The sequence below is a fragment of the Stegostoma tigrinum genome, chromosome 6 (assembly GCF_030684315.1).
Source record: "Stegostoma tigrinum isolate sSteTig4 chromosome 6, sSteTig4.hap1, whole genome shotgun sequence".
Classification (NCBI taxonomy): domain Eukaryota; kingdom Metazoa; phylum Chordata; class Chondrichthyes; order Orectolobiformes; family Stegostomatidae; genus Stegostoma; species Stegostoma tigrinum.
This window is the reverse complement of record NC_081359.1, coordinates 92908200-92930930: the sequence shown is the minus strand read 5'-3', so window position 1 is coordinate 92930930 and position 22731 is coordinate 92908200. Positions and strand designations below refer to the sequence as shown.

The following is a 22731-nucleotide window of genomic DNA, read 5'->3' as shown; positions in this document are numbered from 1 at the left end:
AGATTCACACGGATGATCCCTGGAATGCAAGGTTTAACGTAGGATGAATGGCTAACGATCCTGGGATTGCATTCATTAGAGTTTAGAAGGTTGAGGGGAGATCTAATAGAAACTTACAAGATAATGTATGGTTTAGAAGGGGTGGATGCTAGGAAGTTGTTTCTGTTAGACGGGGAGACTAGGACCTGTGGGCACAGCCTTAAAATTAGAGGGGGACAATTTAAAACTGAAATGAGACGACATTTCTTCAGCCAGAGTGGTGGGCTTGTGGAATTCATTGCCACGGAGTGCAGTGGAGGCCGGGACGTTGGATGCCTTCAGGGCAGAGATCGACAAATTCTTGATCTCAGAAGGAATCAAGGGCTACGGGGAGAGTGCAGGGAAGTGGTGTTGAAATGCCCATCAGCCATGATTTAAATGGCGGAGTGAACTTGATGGGCTGAATGGCCTTACTTCCACTTTTATGTCTTATGGTCTTATGATGTTCAGGCTTCCTGTTTATTCCTGGGCTACAATCATACAGCAATTACTGAAAGATTAACTACTATTTGCAGTGATAAGAGATCCCAGCTGATGGTAATACTTGGACAGCTCAGATTTCGAAAAGAAACCCGTCATTTGTTTAATTTTCATTGCTGGTTGTTGTGGTGTAAATACATTTCAGTGATTAACCACAAATTTGCAGATGTTCTTTAACAGACATGAATTTATTAAACAAAACAGACAAAAAAAATCAAAGTTGTATGTGTTAAGGCAATTAGGAAGATTATAACTCACACTGTGAAAAAAACAATTTGACTCGTTCTCCAGTGCTGTTCTTTTAAACAATTCCAGAGAAATTTCACATCAATCTTATAAGTAAGTTTATTATTCTCTGTTTTTCCCTTGGACTGTGGAGGTTTATGATCACTTTCCAAGTCCCCTGGCATAAATGTTTTATAAATCTGACGGTCTAAACATTTTCTTTCACTTCTAACAACTTGACAGTTTCAATCTAAGCTTTTGACACTGAGAAGCTCCACATGCTAAAACAGTTTAGCTCCCCGGAAATGAAAGCTTGGTCTGAAGCAGGCTCAAAGGGCTGAATGGTCCACTCCTACTATAAGAAACTGTTCTCTTCTCTGATCTGAGCTCCCAATTCTTCTGAACTGAGACCCTGCACCTTCTATTCTGAAGTCAAAAATAATCTAAATGGTTTGCTAATCTGTTGTAAACTCAGCTGTGTAAATATTCTCCCCATTTGTACAGGAATCCTAGCGGGCACTGACTGCAGTCACCTGTTTTCCTGGTCTTGACGCACTTAGCATACTATTCAAAACTGCTTTCTGACCCACTTAAACAAAACTGACCTTCACAGAACTGACTCATATTCATCTATCTCTACAGTCACAGAGATATACATCATGGAAACAGATCTTTCGGCCCAACTCACCCATGCTGACCAGAAATCTAGTCCCACTTGCCAGCACTTAACCCATATCCCTCTAAACCTTTCCAATTCATATTACCATCTTTTAAATCTTGTAATTGTACCAGCCTCCACTACTTCCTCTGGCAGCTCATTCCATACACGCACCACACTCTGTGAAAAAGTTGCCCCTTAGGTCCCTTTTAAATTTTCCCCCTCTCACCTAAAAACTATGCCCTCTAGTTTTAGACTCCTCCACTGCCAGGAAAAGACCTTGTCTATTTACCCTATCCATGCCCCTCATAACTTTTAGAGGTTTAGAAAATTAACCATCAGCCTCCGACTCTCCAGGGAAAATAGCCCCAATCTATTCATCCTCTCCCTTTAGCTCAAATCCTCCTACCCTGGCAACATCTTTGTAAATATTTTCTGAAGCCTTTCAAGTTTCACAATAACGTTCCTATAGACCAGAATTGCACGCAATATTCCAGCAGAGGCCTAGTCTAAATCCCAAATCCCAAAACAGAATATATTGTATTTTGGTCACTGTTGCAATGGTAATTCGAGAAGTGCCCAAATGCTGCTCATTTCATTACTGTGGGAAATACGGCCTCCTTTTCAACCACTCCCTTCCAGAGATTGGTAACAGTTAATGTAAATCAAATTCCTCCTATGTAGTGTTCCTCATTATAAGCTCTATTTGGGTGTCAGTAAATAACTGTGCTGTAACAAATTGTGCAGTATAAATGAGAGCCTGAATTCCTCAATTGACTGCCAACTTCGGGCCGCCTTTCATTAAAAAATCATTGTTAGGAAGCCAGAATCCCCAGTTTACTGAAAACGAGTCTTTTGATATGCTGAAAAGTTCCAGGAGGAAAGGATATTAATCTTACTGTCTTCATTACAGTGTGCTGCACCAGTGCCCCAAAGCCTTGGGAGATGCACATGTGTTCCTGAAAATGTAAAACATTTGAATTTTGTTGGGGCTGACACTTGCAAACAGTCTCTGTTTGCCAGAAGTTAATCTTGCTTGAGCTGCTCAGTTTATAAAGATCAGCAATGCTGGAAATATTTTGACTCTGTGATGAATTATTGAAAGCTTGCCAAATCTTAAAGCACTGTTGCGTGGATGGATTTCCACTCTGCTGCAAATTGACAGCAGCATTGACTTTATCTCTTTACATGGCAGATTTCTTTTTTGTGGGGAGCGTAAATTAATGGTCATGTCTGGAGCAGGTTTCACTTTTAATTTGTAGCAGCTGCATAAATGAGGTTGATGTAGTCAATTCAAATTACCAAAAAGGCAAAGCTCTGGTCAGATTTGATAGCACTCCTGCTGTCTGGGTTTTGGGTCCTTTCAGTGATAAATTGTACATGTTGGAAATGCAAACAACATTTGGAAGGCTGCCAAGTACTGAAAGAGGTGTACAAATATAACGCTTGCCACAGAATGTACCTATTCACCTTCATTTGTTTACAGCATATGGGCATTAGTTGCCCACTCCTGAATGCTCTTGTTCAGAGGGCAGCTAGGAGTTAACCACATTGCTGTGGTAATAAAAGCAAAATACTATGGATGCTGTATTTCTAAAATAAACAGAGAAATTGCTGAATGAACTCAGCAGATCTGGCAGCATCTGTGGGGACAGCAAAAGAGTTAACACTTCAAGTCAGGTCTGACTCTTCTTCACATTCTCTTGAATAAAACTCCAACCAGATTTGAAACATTAACTCCACGTCTCTCTCTACAGATGTTCCAGACATTGCTGCCGGTCTGAAGTCGAATGCAGGGTAAGAAGGCAGATTTCCTTCTCTAAAGGACAGTAGTGAATGATACGGGCCTCCACAACAATCAATGTCAGTTGCTGGTGATCATTGTGATTAGCTTTGCATTAGAGGGTGCATGAATTAAATTCAAATTCGATCAACTGTCATGGTGGGATTTGAACCCATGTTTTTGGAGCTTTTGTCTATGCAATGGATCACTATGTAACATTACCACGTGCTAGTCTGCTGCATCCATTGTTTGACTTAATTTATGGAAGTACATCTGAGCATATAAAATGGACTAGATAAGACTGGCTTATCCACGAAGTTTTTCAGCTTCATAGTTGTTTTCTTCACAACCCCATCATTCAATGATTTTATTTGTTCTATCGTGCGATGATAGCATCCTTCCTTAGAACAGCTTCTTCCATTTATATCTGGGTCTGCTTCTGCAACTACCTTTCAAATTTACATTTCAAATAAAATGAATTAAAGTTTGTAAAGTCGATGTACTCATGGCTCAGTCTATTTGTGCACATTACTACGTGAGGGGAAATGACCACTTTATGCTGAAGACAACAGTAAAACGACAGGTTCCTGCAAGGAAACACACCCAAACCAACATGTGTAAGAATCTGGGTACCTGGTCCATGGGCCAAAATGTAAAACAAAAAAGAATATATATGAAAATCACAACTGTTGTTTACCTATAAGGATTAATTTTATAAATATGAGCTGATGGTGAGAAACCTTGTCCCTGCCCTTTTTTAATGTTGGTCAAAATGTTATTTAGCCTTGTTTAAAACGTGCATATTTTCTCAAAGCTTTTCATCTTGGTCTCATCATGACAATTCGCAAGAATATCAATTTAATACCAATTACCAATTCTACTGTATCTAGACAAGAGTCTAATCAAATAGGATATGATGCCTGGTTAATCTTTATACGGCTAGGTTGATGTTCTCTAAATTGCTTATCATGAGAGGCATGTTTAGGTTGAATAACCAAAGTGTTCTTCCTCAGGTGGGCGAGTCCAAAGCTAGAGGGCATAGGTTTAAGGTGAGAGGGGTAAGATTTTAAAAGGGACCTAACAACCATTCTTCACGCTGCGGGTGGTTTGCATATGGAATGAACTGCCAGAGGAAGTGGTGGAAGTGGGTACAATTACAACACTTAAAAAGCATCCGGATGGGTGCCTGAGCTGAAAGCGTTCAGAGGAAATTGGGCCAAATGCTGGCAAAGTCTGTCTGCATGCTGTATGACTGTGACTTATATTAAACATTTAAAGTTTTCATATCAGAAATACAATTTTAATAATCACTTTGTCATCTACATTAGGCAGAAATACACTCAGAAACCTTACTGGAACATTGAGACAGAGAATAACTAGTTTGAATTTTTTTTAATCGTGGTACATTTGGAAAACTATCGCTCATTACATATTTGAACAATCATTCAACTAGAACCAAGAACTGAAAACAAATTCACAACATGCAAACTTTAGGAATCCAGTATTCTACATCATAGAATCCCTACAGTGTGGAAACTGACCCTCGGAGCATCCCACTCAGACCCATCCCCCTATAACCCCCTTAATCTACACATCTCCGAACACTACAGGCAATTTAACATGGCCATCCCATCTAACCTGCACATCTTCCAACTGTGGGAGGAAACCGGAGTACTTGGAGGAAACTCACGCAGACGCAGGGAGGATGTGCAAATTCCAAACAGACAGTCACCCGAGGGTGGAATTACACCCGGGTCCCTGGTGCTGTGAGGCAGCAGTGTGAACCACTGAGCCACCCACAGATTCCTAACAGGAAACTTTTATATTATTGATTTTGCCCCTAAGATTACTGAAGGCCGCTAGGATCTAGTGTTTATGTGGTGTACTATATTGATTGCAGAATGACATGATTGATGATCAGCATAAAATGTTACTGTATATGAAAAGTGGGATGAAGGAAATAGCACTGTACAATTTTACCTTGTCCACTCCTTTACCATTGGCAGTAGCTTTGATTTCCTGGGCTGGCATTTTATCTTGCTTGCCGAAATGCTGGTACCCCTTCTGCTTTTGCCTGGCCATGGTGACCCAAGCTGGCACAGAAGAAGCTTCAATGGATGATCCATTGTCTTGGAGGTGTTTGTCAAAAAGTTGCCCTTTTTCTGTGGAAACACAACAGAGTCAACAATTCCTGTACTAACCCCGTACACAATGTCCCAATGCAATTACTCACAAAGAGAATGTTGGTGATTGGATTTCAATAAATAAAGAACAAAATAAGTACAGACGATTGAAAGAATATAAATTTCATTTAGTGTGGATTTATTTCATTGCTGCCGATTTTGCATTTATAATCATGTTGACTGCAGTATATTGGCTGGTATGTTGATTCACAAAGCAATCTTTTCATAATCATGTTTTCACATTCAGCAAATTATAAACTCCCTGGAAATATACCAGTAACATCTGGTGCATCTCCAAGTCTCTAAGTTTGTACTCTTACAATGTACTTGTTGTCTAGAAGTTTTCCCATTACTTAGGACGTGCAATCGAAATAGGGGAGGAATATTTTCAAAGCTTTGTACTGTTTTCATCAAAATGTGACATTTCTCCTGATCTACATGCTATTTTTCAAAAATGCTTCATCCGTAACATCTCCAGCTTTAATACTTGAAAGTGGTCATAAGAATCTAAAATGATTAAGGTGTCAGGAAATGTTTCTGCATTTATCAACAAAGTGGGCATTTGGAAATGGCTGAGTGAGTTGCAGGGTCACAGTGACAAATTTTAACCAGCTTCAAGATGATCTGAGCAATAAATATCCAAGGGCCACCCGCAATTAATGGCATGTTAGGGTGCGGGCCTATTTGAGACATCAAATTGAAGCAAAGCTCATATTTTACTGTGACAAGAACAATGAAAAAGCTGAAGCAGAACCAGTGAAAGGTCATTACCCTGAAATGTAAACTCTGTCTCCCTCTACAGATGGTGCCTAACCTGCTGAAATTTTCCAGCTTAGTTCTTTGTTCTTGTTTTCAGGCTTCCAGCATCGTAAGTGTTTTGTTTTTGACGCATTTTATTCTCCTCTTTATTAAGGCACAATAACAAATGGCAGGAGTGAGAAGTGACTGAGGATGATTCTGGGAAAAGACAGCTCACTCATCACAACTGACAGGGGAGAGCAGAGGACCCAGTGTCAAAGTATGGTAAAGAGTATAAAGATGGCGGGAGAACGGATGACTACGCATTCAACCTAAAAGCGAAGCTGGCCCAGGAAACTAAGAACTCCTTGGAGCTGTCTAACAGGTGTGAAATTTTAGATGCCTATTTAGTCAGCAACATGACTGATTTAGGCTTAATAACTTGAGGGAAAACCTGAATATCACAGTGTGTGAAGCATTTCTATTTAAATAATATTCAACTCATCTATTCTTCCTGCCAAAGTGCGTAACCTCATATCTTCCCACATTATATTCCATTTCCCTATCCTATTGCGGTTTTTACCCACCGATTTAACCTCTCCATATCCTACTGTGGACTCTGTAATCTTCGTCACTTACCTTGCCAACTACTTTTATGTCATCCACAAACTTGGCAATAGTACATTCACATTTCTCATCCAAGTCACCCATTCAGCATCTATCCTGCCAAGTCTTATCAGAATCTTTTGTATTTCAATAAGAACACTTCTCATTATTCTAAACTCCAACAGATGCAGGCCCAGCCTGTCCCATCTTTCGCCAGAAGGCAACTACATCCTCATCCAGATATGAGTCAAGTCAACCTTCTCTGAGCTATTTCTAACATGTTTGCTCTTTTTTAAAAATATGGAGACTCGGATTGTTAACTAGGTGCAATTTCGCTAATGCTTAATTCAGCAAAATATTACTACTTTTACATCCTATTCACCTTTCAATAAGAATCCTTAACTGCTATGTTCCTCATAACTCTACAGCTTTCCTTTTTTTTTAAAGCTGACTCCCACGTGGGAGTTCCTGAAGTAGATGCCACATATTCTCTTTCTGTTAGATGACAAGTTGACACCAGGAAGCTCCCTTTTACTGGAATTGTTTGCTTTTTCTTCCCTTGAAGTTTATCTCCCAGGTTGATCCATTGCACCAGCAACTCTCCAAGATATTCCACATTGACTGCGTTGTTGGAGGGAAATGAGACAGCGCAATATTGATTTGTAAGGTGAGTTTAAGGAGAAATAACTGCTAAAACAAAAAATAAAACTCCGTTTTTTTCCCCCAAAATTATTTCTTGGAATTTTAGCATCACCTGAGAGGTCTGGAATTGTTGCCCATTTCTAACTGCTCTTGAAAAGGTTACCATGATGTGGAGGTGCTTGTGTTGGACTGGGGTGGGCAAAGTCGCCGACACCAGGTTATATTCCAACATGTTTGTCTGAAATTGCAAGCTTTCAGAGTGCTGCTCCTTCATCGGGTGAAGTCACCTGTTGAACTATAACCTGGTGTTGTGTGACTTCTGACCTTGAAGAGGTGGCAGCAAACAGCCCTTTTGAATCATCGCAGTCCATGTGGTGCAACTACATGCATGCACCCACCAAGCTATGAGGAAAGCAATAAGGCTGAGCAGACATAAAGAATTGCTGCGTGGACGGGGGGGGGGGGGGGGGGGGGGTGGTGTGTGTGTGTGTGTGTGTGTGTGTGCGCGCGCGGTGGGGTGGTAGTATAGTGGGGATCGTTGTGTATGGACTGCGACCAGCCAACAAAATAAAAACCGATACAGAATGTGGCACCTCAAGTGATATTCTGGAATGTTGCTGGATTATTTAAAATAGAGGAGGACAATCTTTATCAATACAAAGAGTTTTATCTTTAATTATTAATGTCCTTCATGTATAATATGTGAGGAGGGAACGTAATGGTACGTAAAACTCTCCACAAAACCCCCTTGCAATGCACTGTGATAAGGATTAGGCACAGTAGAACAAGTGGCCTTTCTTGAGCAGTACAAGTCTGTGTTACCTCCTCCACTTGCAGTCTGTGACTGTTTTTAGCAGTTTCCTATTTATCTGTCACACCTAGTGGCTGATTGATAACACTCCCTATCTATCACACCAAAATTATATTTGTGGCCCTATATATTGTTGCTAACATTTAAAAAGTCTACCAAAAATGTTTTTTTTTTCCTCTGGAATTATGCAATCTCCTTTTGTACAGTATTGAAGTGATAATCATGTAGCTCTTTTGATCCCTAGAATGATGAGTAGGAGTTTCCCCGAGAAGTTAAACTTACTGTTTTGCTTCGTCAGTGTTTGCATTCAATTAGGGGGCATCAGCGTTTATAATAAATGGCACAAATTAGGAGGATACATTATGCTAATCTCCTAGAAGGTTGTAGCAAAAAAAACACTAATTGGCCCATTAAATATTGTTTGCACATGAGAGATCAAGTTTAATCCCAAATTGTAGCTCATTCCCCATGTTCTGAAGATCCCCTTTACAAAATGATTTTCTGTCTGCTTCAATGAGTGTCGGGCTGTAGAGTATGCCACTTTCTGTGCATGAGAATCAGCTTTTGTCACAGATTAGTCAGCTCCCTGACTGGTTTGTCCAATCTTCATGCAGCAATTACATTTCATTTTGCTAAACGCATCCATCTTACTTTAAACTTGTTATCTCATTTTTCCACATTGCTTCTCAAAAATAGTGGATTCGAAAGCAAAATAAATGAATACATTTTAAAAGTTGCGGCTCCCTCTGGTGAATTGTGTTCATCTAGGCTTCATTTCTTCGGAAACATGCATTATAGCAGGAAAATAAAGTGAATAAATCACTGCATAACCAAATTTTTAAAAGCTGATTAAATCAAGTTGATTATTTGCATTATACCATAGGATTTTGATTTAAAACTTTTATTTCAATATCGGAAGCGAGTGTAAATCTGGCCAGAAATTAATGGTTAATAATTAGCAGCTCTGCGCTTTTATACTTCTACCTTCTTCAGAATGGCCATCTTGCAAAACTTCAGCAGATTGCTCTGGAAAAATTTAAATTGATTTGCCCAATAAGTATTAAAAGTGACAACACTGTTAACCTCATTAAATCCCACCTTTCCTTGTTTGCTACACACGGCAGCCTCATGAGTCAGAGAAGATTCTGGGCTTACATTAGGCCTAATGCACAACCAAACTGCCATGTAATTTTAACGAGAGTGTGCACCACAGGATGCTGTGCTCAGTAAAGCCTACTGGAAGAAAGATGCCAAAGTATGTGGAATTTACTAACCCAAAGAATTTAACCCTTGAGCGTAATAATTTTTATTCCACATGTGTTTATTTAGCTTCGCATTGAACCTGCTTCATGTAAATTATCCTTTAGACCAGAAAGATAAAGTGTCCTCTTAGACTCAAAATATGCTATTCCAGGCTCCCCACACTCCTTCTACTCTGCAACTACAATCCTCACCATCCCTCCCTGATGAAAAGAGACAGACGGGAATTAGTCTCTCTGGTCCAGATTTAATGTCGGACACACCAAGCGTGGGAACAAGCAACTTTCAGGAATAAGTGACTCCATTCCCCTTGCCACCACGTAAGCTCTTTGGATCAAGTGCCAATCAGCCACTAGAAAACTGGCTGGACACTTTTTTGGTGAATCACTGGCCTCAATACTGAAGTCTCACTCACCCTGCTGACCAATCCTAGAGATAGTCACTGGAGGCCCAAGCTTTAGGGACTTAAATAGCGAGAAGGTAATTGACTGTCTTGGTGGCAAGAGGGGCAACCCTTCTCTTGTACTCTCTGCCCCATTCCTGCCCCTGCTTGGCCCATATTGGGGCAAACTGAGCCAACTCCAATACAAACTGTGAAGGCAGGTCACCTCGGTCTTCCGGGAAGCCAGACACCTTTGTTTTCCTGACGGGAAGTAAGTGATTGAGTGGGTGGGTGGTGAGAACTTTAAATGGCTGGCAAGCAACAACTCAAGGGCCTTAACCAGTGGTGAAAGAAGAGTTTGTTCACTGGCCGTCTCACCCTGTGTCTTGTTGCTGAGGTGGCAGAAAGGGGGTGAACATCTCTCCAGGGTCATCTTGCTCAGTTATTTGCCCTCCTCACCATCTTCTTTGCCACCTCCAGGGAGCAGACAATAGACACCCTTTGTTCGCTTTCCATAGATGCCGGAAAATATGAAACTTCCAGCAGAATGGCCATCTGACCCACACGAATATAAATGCGGCTCAGATCTATGAACATAATGAGGCTCCTTGTGGCACAATAGACTGAGCAGGTCAATTGTGAAGGAGAATTAAACATATCCCTGTGTATCCAGAATACTGGAATAGGTAATGAGACTGTAATGTTGTTGACTGGTCCATGCCATATTCTAACAGTGTTTCACTGGATCCACATTACACTGGAGCATCGGTTTTCAACACTGGATATAAACACCCTAGCTGGGAATTAGCTGCTCTTTGTGATAACAGGCCTAGGGTCATTTGCCACATTGGGTAGCTGATTCCTGCCACGTTTCAGGACTTTAAATGTTAATGATTTTCCCCTCTTCACAGATGCTGCCAGACCTGTTGAGTTTCTCCAGCACAAAAACGGAAGTTGCTGGAAAAGCTCAGCAGATCTGGGAGCATTCATGAAGAAAAGATCAGAGTTAACGTTTCGGGTCTGGTGACCCTTCCTCAGAACAGCTTCTCCAGCATGTTGTGTTGCGTTTGTGAAAAATAACCTCCTACATATCATTCAGATTTCCCACAAAACATGCAACACAGGCACCTGGGATTTTGCACTGGAATAAAATTGGTAGCCTGATGAGGGAAATGATTAATATCATCATACAATCTGAAGCCACAGCTTTAGGTTTTGAAAGAATTGCTTAAAGAAGCCAAGTGTGAAACTTCACATGACAACAGTCTGAGCACAGAACAGTTCAAGTCATAACGATAATGCTGAAATAAAGAGAGAAAGTGGAAAAGATTTAGAAGCAGAGGGGATGAATTAAGAAGGGATAAGTTTCAGACGATGCTGACAATGTCACCAATAGCAATGCAGAGAGATAAGACTCACACCACATAAATCAGAGAGCAACCTCCCAGGAGGCCTGAGACATATTAATTCCATGCTCATTAATCAAAATGTCACAAAATTGAGTGTAATGCTTTTTCAAACAGCAGTGACGGTCAGATAAAGTATTTAACGACCTGTTTGGAAACAGGAGAGGTTTCTGTTAAGCTTTGTTCCGTGGAAATGAATAACTTGTTGAAACGTGGCCAAGTGCATAGTTTTAAAACAAAAGGTGTCAGATCTATACTTCATTGTTCTATGTTCTGTTTATCCCCTGTCACTAACCCACAATAAGAAATGCAACTTTTGGTTAAATGTGCTTCTTTTGAAAGTTGTAAAAGCTCTACATTCCCACCTCATTACAAGAGTTGAAAGATTATCAAAGAACAGAAAAATAAAATGACAGCTACAGTGCATTTGGAAAGTTGAACAAGTCTTTCCCCACGGCTTGCATATTAAAAAGCATGTACTTCTCTCCTCTCTACAGCTCCACCTGTTTTGTGCTGCCTGACAGACCGTGTAGGAAAAATATACTACGAGGCCCATTCCTAATGATAATCTTGAAACAGCTAAAGGAAGCTACAAGGGCAGGGAACCCGAGACCTGCCTCTTCTGACCCATCTTTATTGCTCAACTTCAAGGGCATAGTGATGACTGTATCAAATTCAAATGCTTTGCTAATGCATGTTCTGGCCTTTTTTTAAAATATATAGCTGTCCAAAGCCATACTTGTGAAAGTAATAATGGCTCTGAAGCACTTTTGAGTGGAAAGTGGGGCAGGACTGCAGCTTGCAAATGGTGACCTAGATTTCCTGGTCATGGTGCAGACGATAACTAAGCTTTCGAGTAACAAAATCCTTCTCTCGGCGCACGTATAGCCAGTGTAGCAGCCTCCAGAAGATGCTTATCGTGATTGTAATGAAGTCTGCCAGGTGGACCTGAGAGAATAGGAGTTCCCCTGATTGGGGCTGTTACTCTAGTCCAATCAGGGGGCCCTGGCTGACATATAATCAAGAGTGTCAGAGGCTCTGTTCATTCTGACAGCTGGCTCTGAGGAAGCTGGATCACTGAAAATAAAGGGGCGACATGCTGATGGGATACTGGCCTCTGTGGAGTTATTTCAACAAGTGTATACAAACTAAAGCTCGTCCTCCAAGGGAAAGGTGGAAAATTAAGAAATGAACCCATCTAAATTATGTACTGGCTCTGTCTTTTGTTCAGAGCAACACAGCTGGAGGCTCAAAAGGTGATTCATTCATTTGCCCTCATTATGGATAGCTCACCAGGCCAGGCACAGCTAACAGAAAAATGTCACAAAACAGAAAGTGGGAAGCGCAATAAGCTTTTAAAAAGCTTGAGAATTCATTTTATCTGTCTATATTTCATAATCTGTAAAAAGACACGGGGGTATTGTCTTCTCTATTGTCAAACCAGATGTATCAAATATGTCAGAAAGGTCTAAATAAAGCAATAATGCATTTCTGATCAGAGATCATGGGAACTGCAGATTCTATTTTTGCAGTACCTGGGTATTGCTACTGTGATAAAGTGTTTTTTACTGAAATTGTGATGTGGAGGCGCCAGTGTTGGACCTGAGGTGGACAAAGTCAGAATTCACACAACACCAGGTTTCAGTCCAACAGGTTTATTTGGAATCACACCTGGGGCGCCTGACAAAGGGGCGGCGCTCCGAAAGCTTGTGTGATTCCAAATAACCTGTTGGACAAGACCTGGTGCTGTGTGACTTCTGACTTCACAGAAATTAACACAACAGTTGCTTATTAAGGTGAATTTAGAGACACTGCTGCATTATTTTTGGTAGAATGCAAGTTACCATGAATATCACATGGAGTCATAAAGTCACAGAATGGTTACAGTACAAAGACAGGCCATTTGGCCCACTATGTCTGCACTGGTCCTCTGAAGCAGCAGTTACAGCTGGCCCCATTTTCATTTTCCAGGTAGCCCTGACTGTCCTTCATGTTCAGAAATTGTCTAATTTCACTTTGAAAGCTTCAACTGACCCCGCATCCATCATACAATTCAGCTAATTGATCTCTGAGTGAATGGTCATGCTGGCTGAGATTCAGAAAGCCTACTCTTTGTGATTAGGGTTAATTTGTGCATCTTGCAAATGGGCTAGAAGTGCCCTATGCTCGGATTGCTGGGGCCCCTTTACTCTGGTCTGGTATCTGATGCTGACTGTACCGTTGTTTGATGAACATTGATCATTTTCACAGTTAATAAAATCTACTTCTACATTAAACCTTTTGAGTAATAATTTGGAAATCTCAATTGGGCAAAAGCAAAATAAAATTTGTGTTCCTGCGATGCAAGGTGTGTTTTCAGTTTCATCTGTTCAATTTGGTTAAAAATATGGTCTCATTTTCTACAATGCAGATCATTCTCATTTAGTATGATGAAGTATTGCTTGTCAATTCTGAATAGCCAGTGTGGAACTATGCCATACAAACCAGGAAAGTGCCAAGGTACAATTACCTCTCTGTGTGCAGTAATTATTTTAAACTGATTATAAAGGGACATTGCAATGTGTTATATCATCAGTTACATATATTTTATTGTTCCTAGTTTCTTCATGCCCTTCATTACTTTTCTAGTCTTTCTTGCCCTTATTCCTTTTCTTTTTCCTTTTCACACCACCCCTTTCATCCCAACGTCAGAGGTAAACTCCTCTCCTGACTATCCAAAGACTGTTCCTACCATCTACAAAGGCACAAGTCAAAAGTGTGATGAAATATTTCCCATTTGCCTGGATAAATGCAACTCCAACAGAATTCGAGAAAACTGACACCGTCTAAGGCAAAGCAGTCCGCTTGATGGTCACTTCGACCACAAACATTCATTCCCTCCACCATTGTGTACTATCTATAGAAATTCACCAAGGCTCCTTAGACAAGAGCTTCCAAGGGACAAGGACAGCAGACACATGGAAACACCACCACCTGAAAATTCCCCTCCAAATCACTCACCATCCTGACTTAGAAATATATTGCCATTTCTTCAGTGTCACTGGGTCAAAACTCTGGCATACACTCCCTAAGAGCATTGTGGTACTCCCTACAGCAGGAGGACTGCAGCGGTTCAAGAAGGCAGCTCACCACCACCTTCTCAAGGGGCAATTAGGGATAGGGAACAAATGTTGGCCGGCCAGTCAGCGACGCCCACATCAGTGAATGAATAAAAGTTAGGATACTGGTAGTTTAAGTGGACATACTGCCTGGCTAGGCTTAGGACAGAAGGTGGATTTTATTGATTCTTTTCTCCATGTATGATCTGGTTTTTCTATTAGTGCTGTTTTCCTTTTGAACCTTGCAGAATTTCAAAACCATGATCATTTCGGATCAATTAATGCTAAGCAATTTTGCACTAGAAACTTGTTCCAAACACAAGATGTCCTGCATCTTTCAAGAAATGAAAAGGAAATCATTCCAAAATGCTATAAGTACTTCTACAAACAAATGTTTCCTATATTCTAAGGATAATGAGTCAGTGAAATATTACAAAGGATTTAAATCTAATTATTATTTAATCTCTGTTCCTTTGAGATTATTAGCATGACTTGACTATCAAAAACTGGTCAGCAAACATAGTAATTCAAATTCATTCACCATCACAATTGCCCATACAAACATCAGTAACAGTTTCAGCCTTAGTGTAAAGTGTTAAACCAATCATGGCATATGTTCCGATATTAAAGTGTTAACATTTCTGAATGGCTATGCAGTGAAACTAGCTTTTCTTTCTTAAACAACGCTTGTTACTAATAATACAAAAATAGAAACATGGAAAAATAGGAGCAAAAAAGAGGCCATTCGGCCCACTGAGCCTGCTCCAACATTCTTCGCAATCGTGGCTGATCATCCAACTCAATGGCCTAATCCTGCTTTCTCCCCATAATCTTTTATCCCATTCACCCCAAGTGCTACACCTAGTCACCTCCTGAATACATTCAATGCTTTGGCATCGACTACTTCCTGTGGTAATGAATTCCACAGGCTCACCACTCCTTGGGTGAAGAAATGTCTCCTCAACTCCGTCCTAAATTGTCTATCCCGAATCCTCAAACTGTGACACCTGGTTCTGGATGTACCCACCATCAGAAACATCTTCCCTACATCTCCCCTGTCCTGTCGTGTTAGAATTTTAAAAGTCTCTACAAGATCCCTCCTCATTCGTCTAAACTCCAGCGAAAACTATCCTAACCTAGTTGATCTCTCCTAATACGTCAGGCCCACTATCCCCAGAATCAGCCTGGTAAACCTTCACTGCAGTCCCTCAGGAGCAAGAACATCCTTCCTCAGAAAAGGAGACCAAAACTGTACACAATAGTCCAGGTGTGGTCTCACCAAGGCCCTGTATAACTGCAAAACACATCCCTGCTCCTGCACTCAAAACCTCACGCAATGAAGGCCAACATACCATTTACCTTCTTTGCCGCCTGCTGAACCCGCTTGCCTTCAGTGACTGGTGCACAAGGATACCCAGGTCCCACTGAGCACTCCCATCTCCTAAACTACAGCTATTTAGGTAATAATCTACCTTCTAGTTTTTGCCTCCAAAGTGAATAACCTCACATTTATCCAAATTATACTGTGTCTGCCATTGATCTGCCCATTCATCCAACCTGTCGAGATCATGCTGAAGGATCTCTGCGTCCTCATCACAGTTCACCCTCCCACCTAACTTGGTATAATCTGCAAACTTGGAGATGTTACACCTTGTTCCCTCATCCAAATCATTTATAAATATTGTGATTAACTGGGGGTCCCAGGACTGATTCCAATGGCACCTCACTAGTTACTGCCTGCCAATTTGAAAAGGACCCATTAATTCCTACTCTTTGTTTTCTCTCTGCCAACCAGTCTCCTATCCATCTCAATACATTTCCCTCAATCCCATGTGCTTTAATCTTACTCAATCTCTTATGTGGGACTTTTTCAAATGGTTTCTTAAAGTCCAAAAATACTACATTGATTGCACCCCCCCCCCCCCCGTCAACCCTACTAGTAACATCTTCGTAGAATTACAACAGATTTGTCAAGCATGATTTCCCCTTCATAAATCCATGTTGACTATGTCTGATCCTGCCACTGCTTTCTAAGTGCTCTGCTATAAAATCCTTCACAATGGATTTAAGAAATTTTCCTCACTACCAAAGATAGGCTCACTAGTCTGTAATTCTGTGTTTTTTCTCTACCTCCCCTTTTTGAATATTGGAGTGACATTAGCCAGCCTCCAATCTGCAGGGACTGTTCCAGAATCTGTTCCGGTATCTGATTCATGTCCTGTAATAAGCCTTTCTGTCTGAATAACATTATATTCTCAACCTATCCAACCTGACTGAGGTAATAATGAGACACAGAGTACAAAATAATAATCATTGAAAAATGGTAGCACTTTGCAAACAGACAATTTCGATGTTAAGGACATTTTTACACTCATGAAGGAAAATGACATTAGCAGAGTGTAGGAATATTCTAATTAAGTATAGTGGATTGAGACAGATGATTAAAAAGGCAGACAGAAAATGCAGCACTAAATAAATATTTCTCAGATTTACAGATACTGAGTAGTGGAGTGCTTTCTGCTTCATTTGGTATAAGTAATACACACAGGCATAAAAAGAGTGAATATAAAATAATTACACAAAACAGAGAGAAATAGAAAACTGTTGGGAAGAATACAGGAGACTACAAAATGATGGAAGCAGCATAAATAAATGAGTAAATTAGCACAGAATCAGTTTACATGAAGCCTTACATAAAACTAAATTCAGAATAAAAAGAATATATTTTCAATCATAAAATTCTTAATACCAGAAGAAACAAACGCATCTAGGTGTACAAGTTCTTAAATTCTTACTGGTAAATTCCCAATAATCCTTCTCTGTTTAAAAATACCATTCTGAAAGCAACCGGGGCTTTGGGGATTGAATACAAAAGTAAAAGAATTAAGAGCACATGTGGTGCAGTGGTACTGCTCCTATCTCTTGGCCAGGAGGCCTGGGCTCAAATCTCACTTGCTCCAGAGGTGTGTCATAATGTATGATGAGATTGATTAAAATAACTACAAAAGCAAAAGGATCATAATGACTTGATAACATCATGGGAAAGACACATCCATAATGTTGGATTTAATGGGATTGCATAAATCCCACCCGCTCACCAGCTAAATTGGCCATGAATTGAATTGAGATGGGACTTCTACCCTCAAAAACAGAAAGCCCTGTTTCCGAGAGCTGCCAGTTGATCAAAGGCCGGCATCTTCTCAGTAACAACAGTGCCTGCCAGGTGTGGTGGCCACTACTGGTACTGCAGTGAAGCCAGGAGGTGGAGTGTGGTAGTGCATCTAAGATAGCACAAATGTCTGGTGTTCCACCGTGGACAAATTGGTGGGCCCTGGTGAAAAGGGATGGGAGGGTCAGGGCTGAAGGGTTTAAGGATTACGGCAGGAAACAAATAGTTGGTAGAGTGGTTACACTTGGGAGGTGGGGGTGCCCTCTGATGGGCATAAGGATAACTTAATGACTGAGATGCTCAGCATCATGAAAGACGAGCTTTTGTCTCCTATGAATATCAAGTAGGATCAGAGTTAGGGGTTGCAAGAAAAAGGGTGAAAGCTTTGTCTCAAATCATAAAGGTTTAAGGACAACTTAGTAGGAATGTAAAGCAACAAAGCAAACACGAAACATTATCACATGGTAAGCACTAGATGGACAAAGCAAAGATTAGAAGGGCGTATTTATTAGGAATTATTGACTAGAAAATACGTTGTCACACGTGGTAATCAATATCAGGCCAATCACAGCATTCAACAGCATGCTGGAAAGACATGGAAGCTTACGGACTGAGGGAGTGAAATAGAGAAAGAGAGACAGCACATACAGAACATTAAACAACTGCTGAAGAAAATGCAGGAAAACAGGAGTGGGGAGAAACAGCAAGGAAAGGTCCGAATTGAAACACTTAGAAAAGGTCACAATAGAATCTGTCTTGTGTAACATAGAAACGTGGAGCAGGAATAGGTCATTCAATAATGGTTGTGGCTGTTCCGCGATCTCAATGCCATAGTCCCACTTTTGTATTGGGCCCAAACAGTGTGAAATTTCTTACCTGAGATTTTACTGACATTTGATTTTTTCTCTGTGTCTTTCAGTACTTCCTGACTAGATTTGGCTGTCTTGATTTGTTTGCTCGAGGCTGTCATTGTAGTGTTCACACTTTGTAAGACAGGTTTTTTAGGTAAGGGCGGCTTAACAGACAGACTTTCGGAAGATTTAGCCTTCAGTTTCCCATTATCCTTTAATGTGTTGCGAAGGGTTATTTCTGGCGACTTCCTGACATCTGTCTTTTCAACCTTGGTTTGCAATGCTGAGCTGCCTGATTCCAAAGTGGCTTCAGCACTGTGACGTTTATAATCTGAATGTGAACTCTCCTTGTATTTTAAAGAATGGGAAGTACTGCGGAGTTTAACACCAAACAATCCTCTTCCCTCATCAACTTTGTCTTGTGATCCCTCAGTTTTTTCTGGTTTATGTACATCAATCCTCACCACAGGAGGCTCAGAAAGGGACATTTCTTCCTCTTTCCTCTCTTTTCCAGGCAGCGTGCTAGTTTTCTGAGGGAATGCGTTGTGCAAACTGTCTGAATCCGCGGCCAGATTACCCTCATTCCACTTCACGCCACTTCGTCTGGACCTGGTCCATGCTGAGGAAATTGAGAATTTGAAGGAGCCCTGGCTATTTTTCTTAAATGAAGCCTGTGGGCTTATTGTGCTGTCTTCTAAAGTTTGAACGTTTGCTTTCTTAAATACTGTCGCTTCTGCACTTTCCAGTCTGCTATTGGTTTCTGAAACGGGCGTGTCCTGAGATATTTCCGAAGTTTCTGGAGGTTGTAAATATACCTCAGTACAGGTTGATGCAATACTGCTGGATTCTTCAGGCACTTCATCAGACTTATCTTCATCTCCTGTGGGCTCTATTGCTCTTTGATCGATTGAAGGCAAAGATTCTTTGGATGTTGCTTCTATTTTGATTTGTTTGCACAATGTATCGGGAGTTACCTGCACAAATTCTATCTCAGTGATTTCTGGACCTACAGGGACAACTGAAGGGGGTTTCTCAGAGATAAGTGACAAATTATCTGTCTGAACCTCTGTATTTGTTGGATAAACAGTCTCTCCAACAAGGGATATATCAAGAGAAGGAACGTGTGTGCCAACTGCTGTGGCCCTGTCTTCAGATTCTGAAAGATTTATTTCTTCTTTTTCCTTTAATGGATCCATAAAATCAAGTGGAGTTGGATGTTCAGACCATACAGTCGTTGACTCAGTGCCTGTTGACACAGGAATTTGTGAAGCAGTCACTTCCACGATGTCAAATTCCATCAGAATGACATCTCCTCCAGTTTCCGCCAGAACAGCAGGTTCACGGCTTGTTTTCAGATAATCATTGATATCCAAAGCACAAGATGAGGCAGCAATATCTAACTGGATAAGTTCGCTAGTTCCTTGTTCTGAATTATCCACCACCTCTGTGCCACTTGACTGAATTATCGTAGGTTCAGTTAGAGGTTGTCCCCGAGTGAGAACCGTTGACGGAATTTCTGTTCTCTCTTTCAAACTTATTTCAGAATCGGCCTTCACACGGTTATAGTTGTTGATATCTTGCTCATTTTCTTCTTTTAACTCAGGTACTTCGTACATTAAATCTCTCGGCCTGTCAGAAAGTAATCTCTGCGAAAACAGTGAGGGACAGTTGTCTGTGAACAATTACACACATTTTCTTCAACATTATTTTACATAAACTATTTAAATGAGGCAACATTGACAACACACTTTTTCAGTTGGCTTTTCTTTTTGAGAATAAGCAAAAGGAGAAGGGTAAAAGAGCTCGCTGGTTAGCACTGCAGCCTCGCAGCGCCAGGGACCCGGGTTCGATTCCAGCCTCGGGTGACTGTCTGTGTGGAGTTTGCACATTCTCCCTGTGTCTGCGTGGGTTTGCGCCGGTTTCCTCCCACAGTCCAAAAATGTGCAGGCTAAGTGGATTGGCCATGCCAAATTGCCCGTAGCATTCAGGGGTATTTGGGTTATAGGGGAATTGGTCTGGGTGGGAAGCTTCAAGTGGTGGTGTGGGCTTGTTAGGCCGAAGGGCCTGTTTCCACACTGTAGGTTATAAAAAGAAAAAAAAAGTGTCAGGGAAAACATCAGTTTATATGCAGAAAAAGAGGGAGGTGAGTGGAGTAGGGAGTAAACGATAGGATAGAGTCCGAAGAGACGGAAAGACAGTTGGGCAGACAAAGGAGTTGCTAACAATCAGGCTGGGAGGGTGAACAGTTGTTAATGGGGACTGTTAGTGACTAACAACAAGGGGTGTAATGGCAGGCTATGTGGTAACAAGGTGTGTGAGGTGTGGGGGGGGGGGGGGGGGGTTGCTGGGACATGGGAGAGTTTAAGCCCTAAAATTATTGAACTCAAATGTTCAGTCCTGAGGGCTGTAGGGTCCCCAAACGGAAAATGAGGTGTTGTTCCTCCAGCTTGCGCTGGGCTTCACTGGAACACTGTAGCAAGCCAGAGATAGAGATGTTGGCCAGGGAGCAGGGGGGTGCATCGAAGTGGCAGGCAACAGGTAGTTCAGGGTCTTTTCTGCGGGTAGAATGTAGATGTTCTACAAAGTGGTCACCAAGTCTACACTTCGTTTCCCCAGTGTAGAGGAGACCACTTTGTGAGCAACAAATGCAGTTGACCTGATTCTGGCAAGGGCAGGTGAAGTGTTGCATCAACTGGAAGGTATGTTTGGACCCTTGGATACTGAGGAGGGAGGAGGTAAATGAACAGGTTTTGCACCTTTGCCAGTTACAGGGGAAGGTCCACAGGGCTGTGGGGAGGTATTGGGGGTGAAGGAAATGGAGGGAACGGTCCCTGTGGAAGGTGGACAAGGGAGGAAAGGGGAATGTGTGTCTGGTGGTGGCGGCATCTTGCTGGAGGTGGCAGAAATGGCATCTAACGATCATCATCTACGTTCTGCTCACAAAAAAGACTACAGTGAAGTCTCACTGGAACTAAAACTAAAATGATGGGTTAGTTATGCAGAAAGCTTTGAAAGACTGAAGCATTTCACTGGAATGGACAACACTGAAGATTGTTAGGAGCTTCTGCATTTTTTGAAAGGGCACAGAATCAAGAGTGTCACTGTACGATTGCCTGGAACACTCAGAACCATAATTTCCCACCCACAGAATTAATTAAGCATGAAATATAGTCAGAAGTAGCTATTGAGCTATGCGCTAACACGTAATTTGAGAAGGAATTTAACATGTTCTAGTAAAGTTAGGGGACAGGTCAAGGAAAATAAGATTCCAGTTAACTGCTCCAGATAAGGAGATAGCACCCACACAAGCCCAATAGCGCTGCTTTTTCAGGAATGCCATCTTAAGACAAAGCGAGTCTGAAGGAAATCACCCAGTGACAGTAGACATTTAGTTGCATTTTTAGAACCCTGTAGATTGGAAGATAAATAAAATGCTTAGATGACTGTTTCATAATTCTGAGGTCTTGAAAAACATGAACCATGAGGTCACAGGATACAACCGTCCGCAAGGCCCTGGGTTAAGAAAATTAAGGAAAAGGCAGCTTTCCAGATCAGCAGGAAGTGGTCCAAGGTGGAATCAGGATGAGAATCAAATCCAACTTAGCCACCTCCTCCTACAGGACAGAAAATACCTTATGCAGTTAACAGTCATTGGAAACCTTCAGGACAGGTGAACGAAATGGGTGAAAATAGTGCATTTCACATAGAAGATATTCAACACTTACTGAAGAAGACCTTCTTTGTTTAGAGGAAGATCGTTGATTGCGTGGCTTCACTGAGAGTTTGTGTCTCGCTGCAGAATTATCAAGACAAGTGGAGAACATAGGTGGAGAGTTAAAATCAATGGCAGGCACAACAAAGCTGTCAGAAGAAGAGATCGAAACTGGTGGTGATGTGGGACTCCGAGATCTTGAGCTTGACCTTGTTGGAAGGTAGGTGCAGAGGGGACTGTTGGGCCTGGAGGAAGATCTTGATGAAATCTGTAGAACAGTAAGGCTAGACTTTACACAGAATATAAACAACAGCATGTAAGATTTCAGAACAAAGGCTTCCAGTCAATGCAACAACCATTAGCACTTCTGAGCTGTATTGATGGTGGATTGCAGATTTCGATTTTAACAATGCAGAAAAGAAACCACAATTCTAACACAGGCAAATAATGCATTCCGACACTCCAGTGAATACAGCAGAAGTACCATAGTGTTCACAGCCTTTAGAAAGGAAATAATGAAATTGTACTCACATACTGACATGTCAAAACTCCTGGATATCCTAAGGTGCTTTATAGCCAAAGATGTCCACTTAAAGTGAAGTCAATATTATATCAATAAAGATTCCAATCCTTACCAGCAAATCCAGCCCACTCCTTGGAAACTGCTGGCAATCTTAGTGTCTTCTTT

The 22731-nt window shown here is 41.3% G+C and overlaps 1 protein-coding gene across 2 annotated transcripts in view; it reads right to left on the bottom strand.

The window, feature by feature from the left end:
- LOC125453518 (CRACD-like protein) overlaps positions 1–22731 on the bottom strand; it is a 103457-nt gene that overhangs the window by 8396 nt on the left and 72330 nt on the right. Inside the window, exons 7-10 of one of the 2 annotated variants that reach the window (XM_048533225.2) lie at positions 22057–22311; positions 18357–19977; positions 9150–9191; positions 5166–5347 (exon numbers count right to left, since the gene is read on the bottom strand). In XM_048533225.2, the coding sequence (XP_048389182.1) occupies positions 5166–5347; positions 9150–9191; positions 18357–19977; positions 22057–22311 (2100 nt within the window). The remainder of the gene's footprint in view (positions 1–5165; positions 5348–9149; positions 9192–18356; positions 19978–22056; positions 22312–22731) is intronic. The other variant, XM_048533224.2, reaches the window with a different exon arrangement.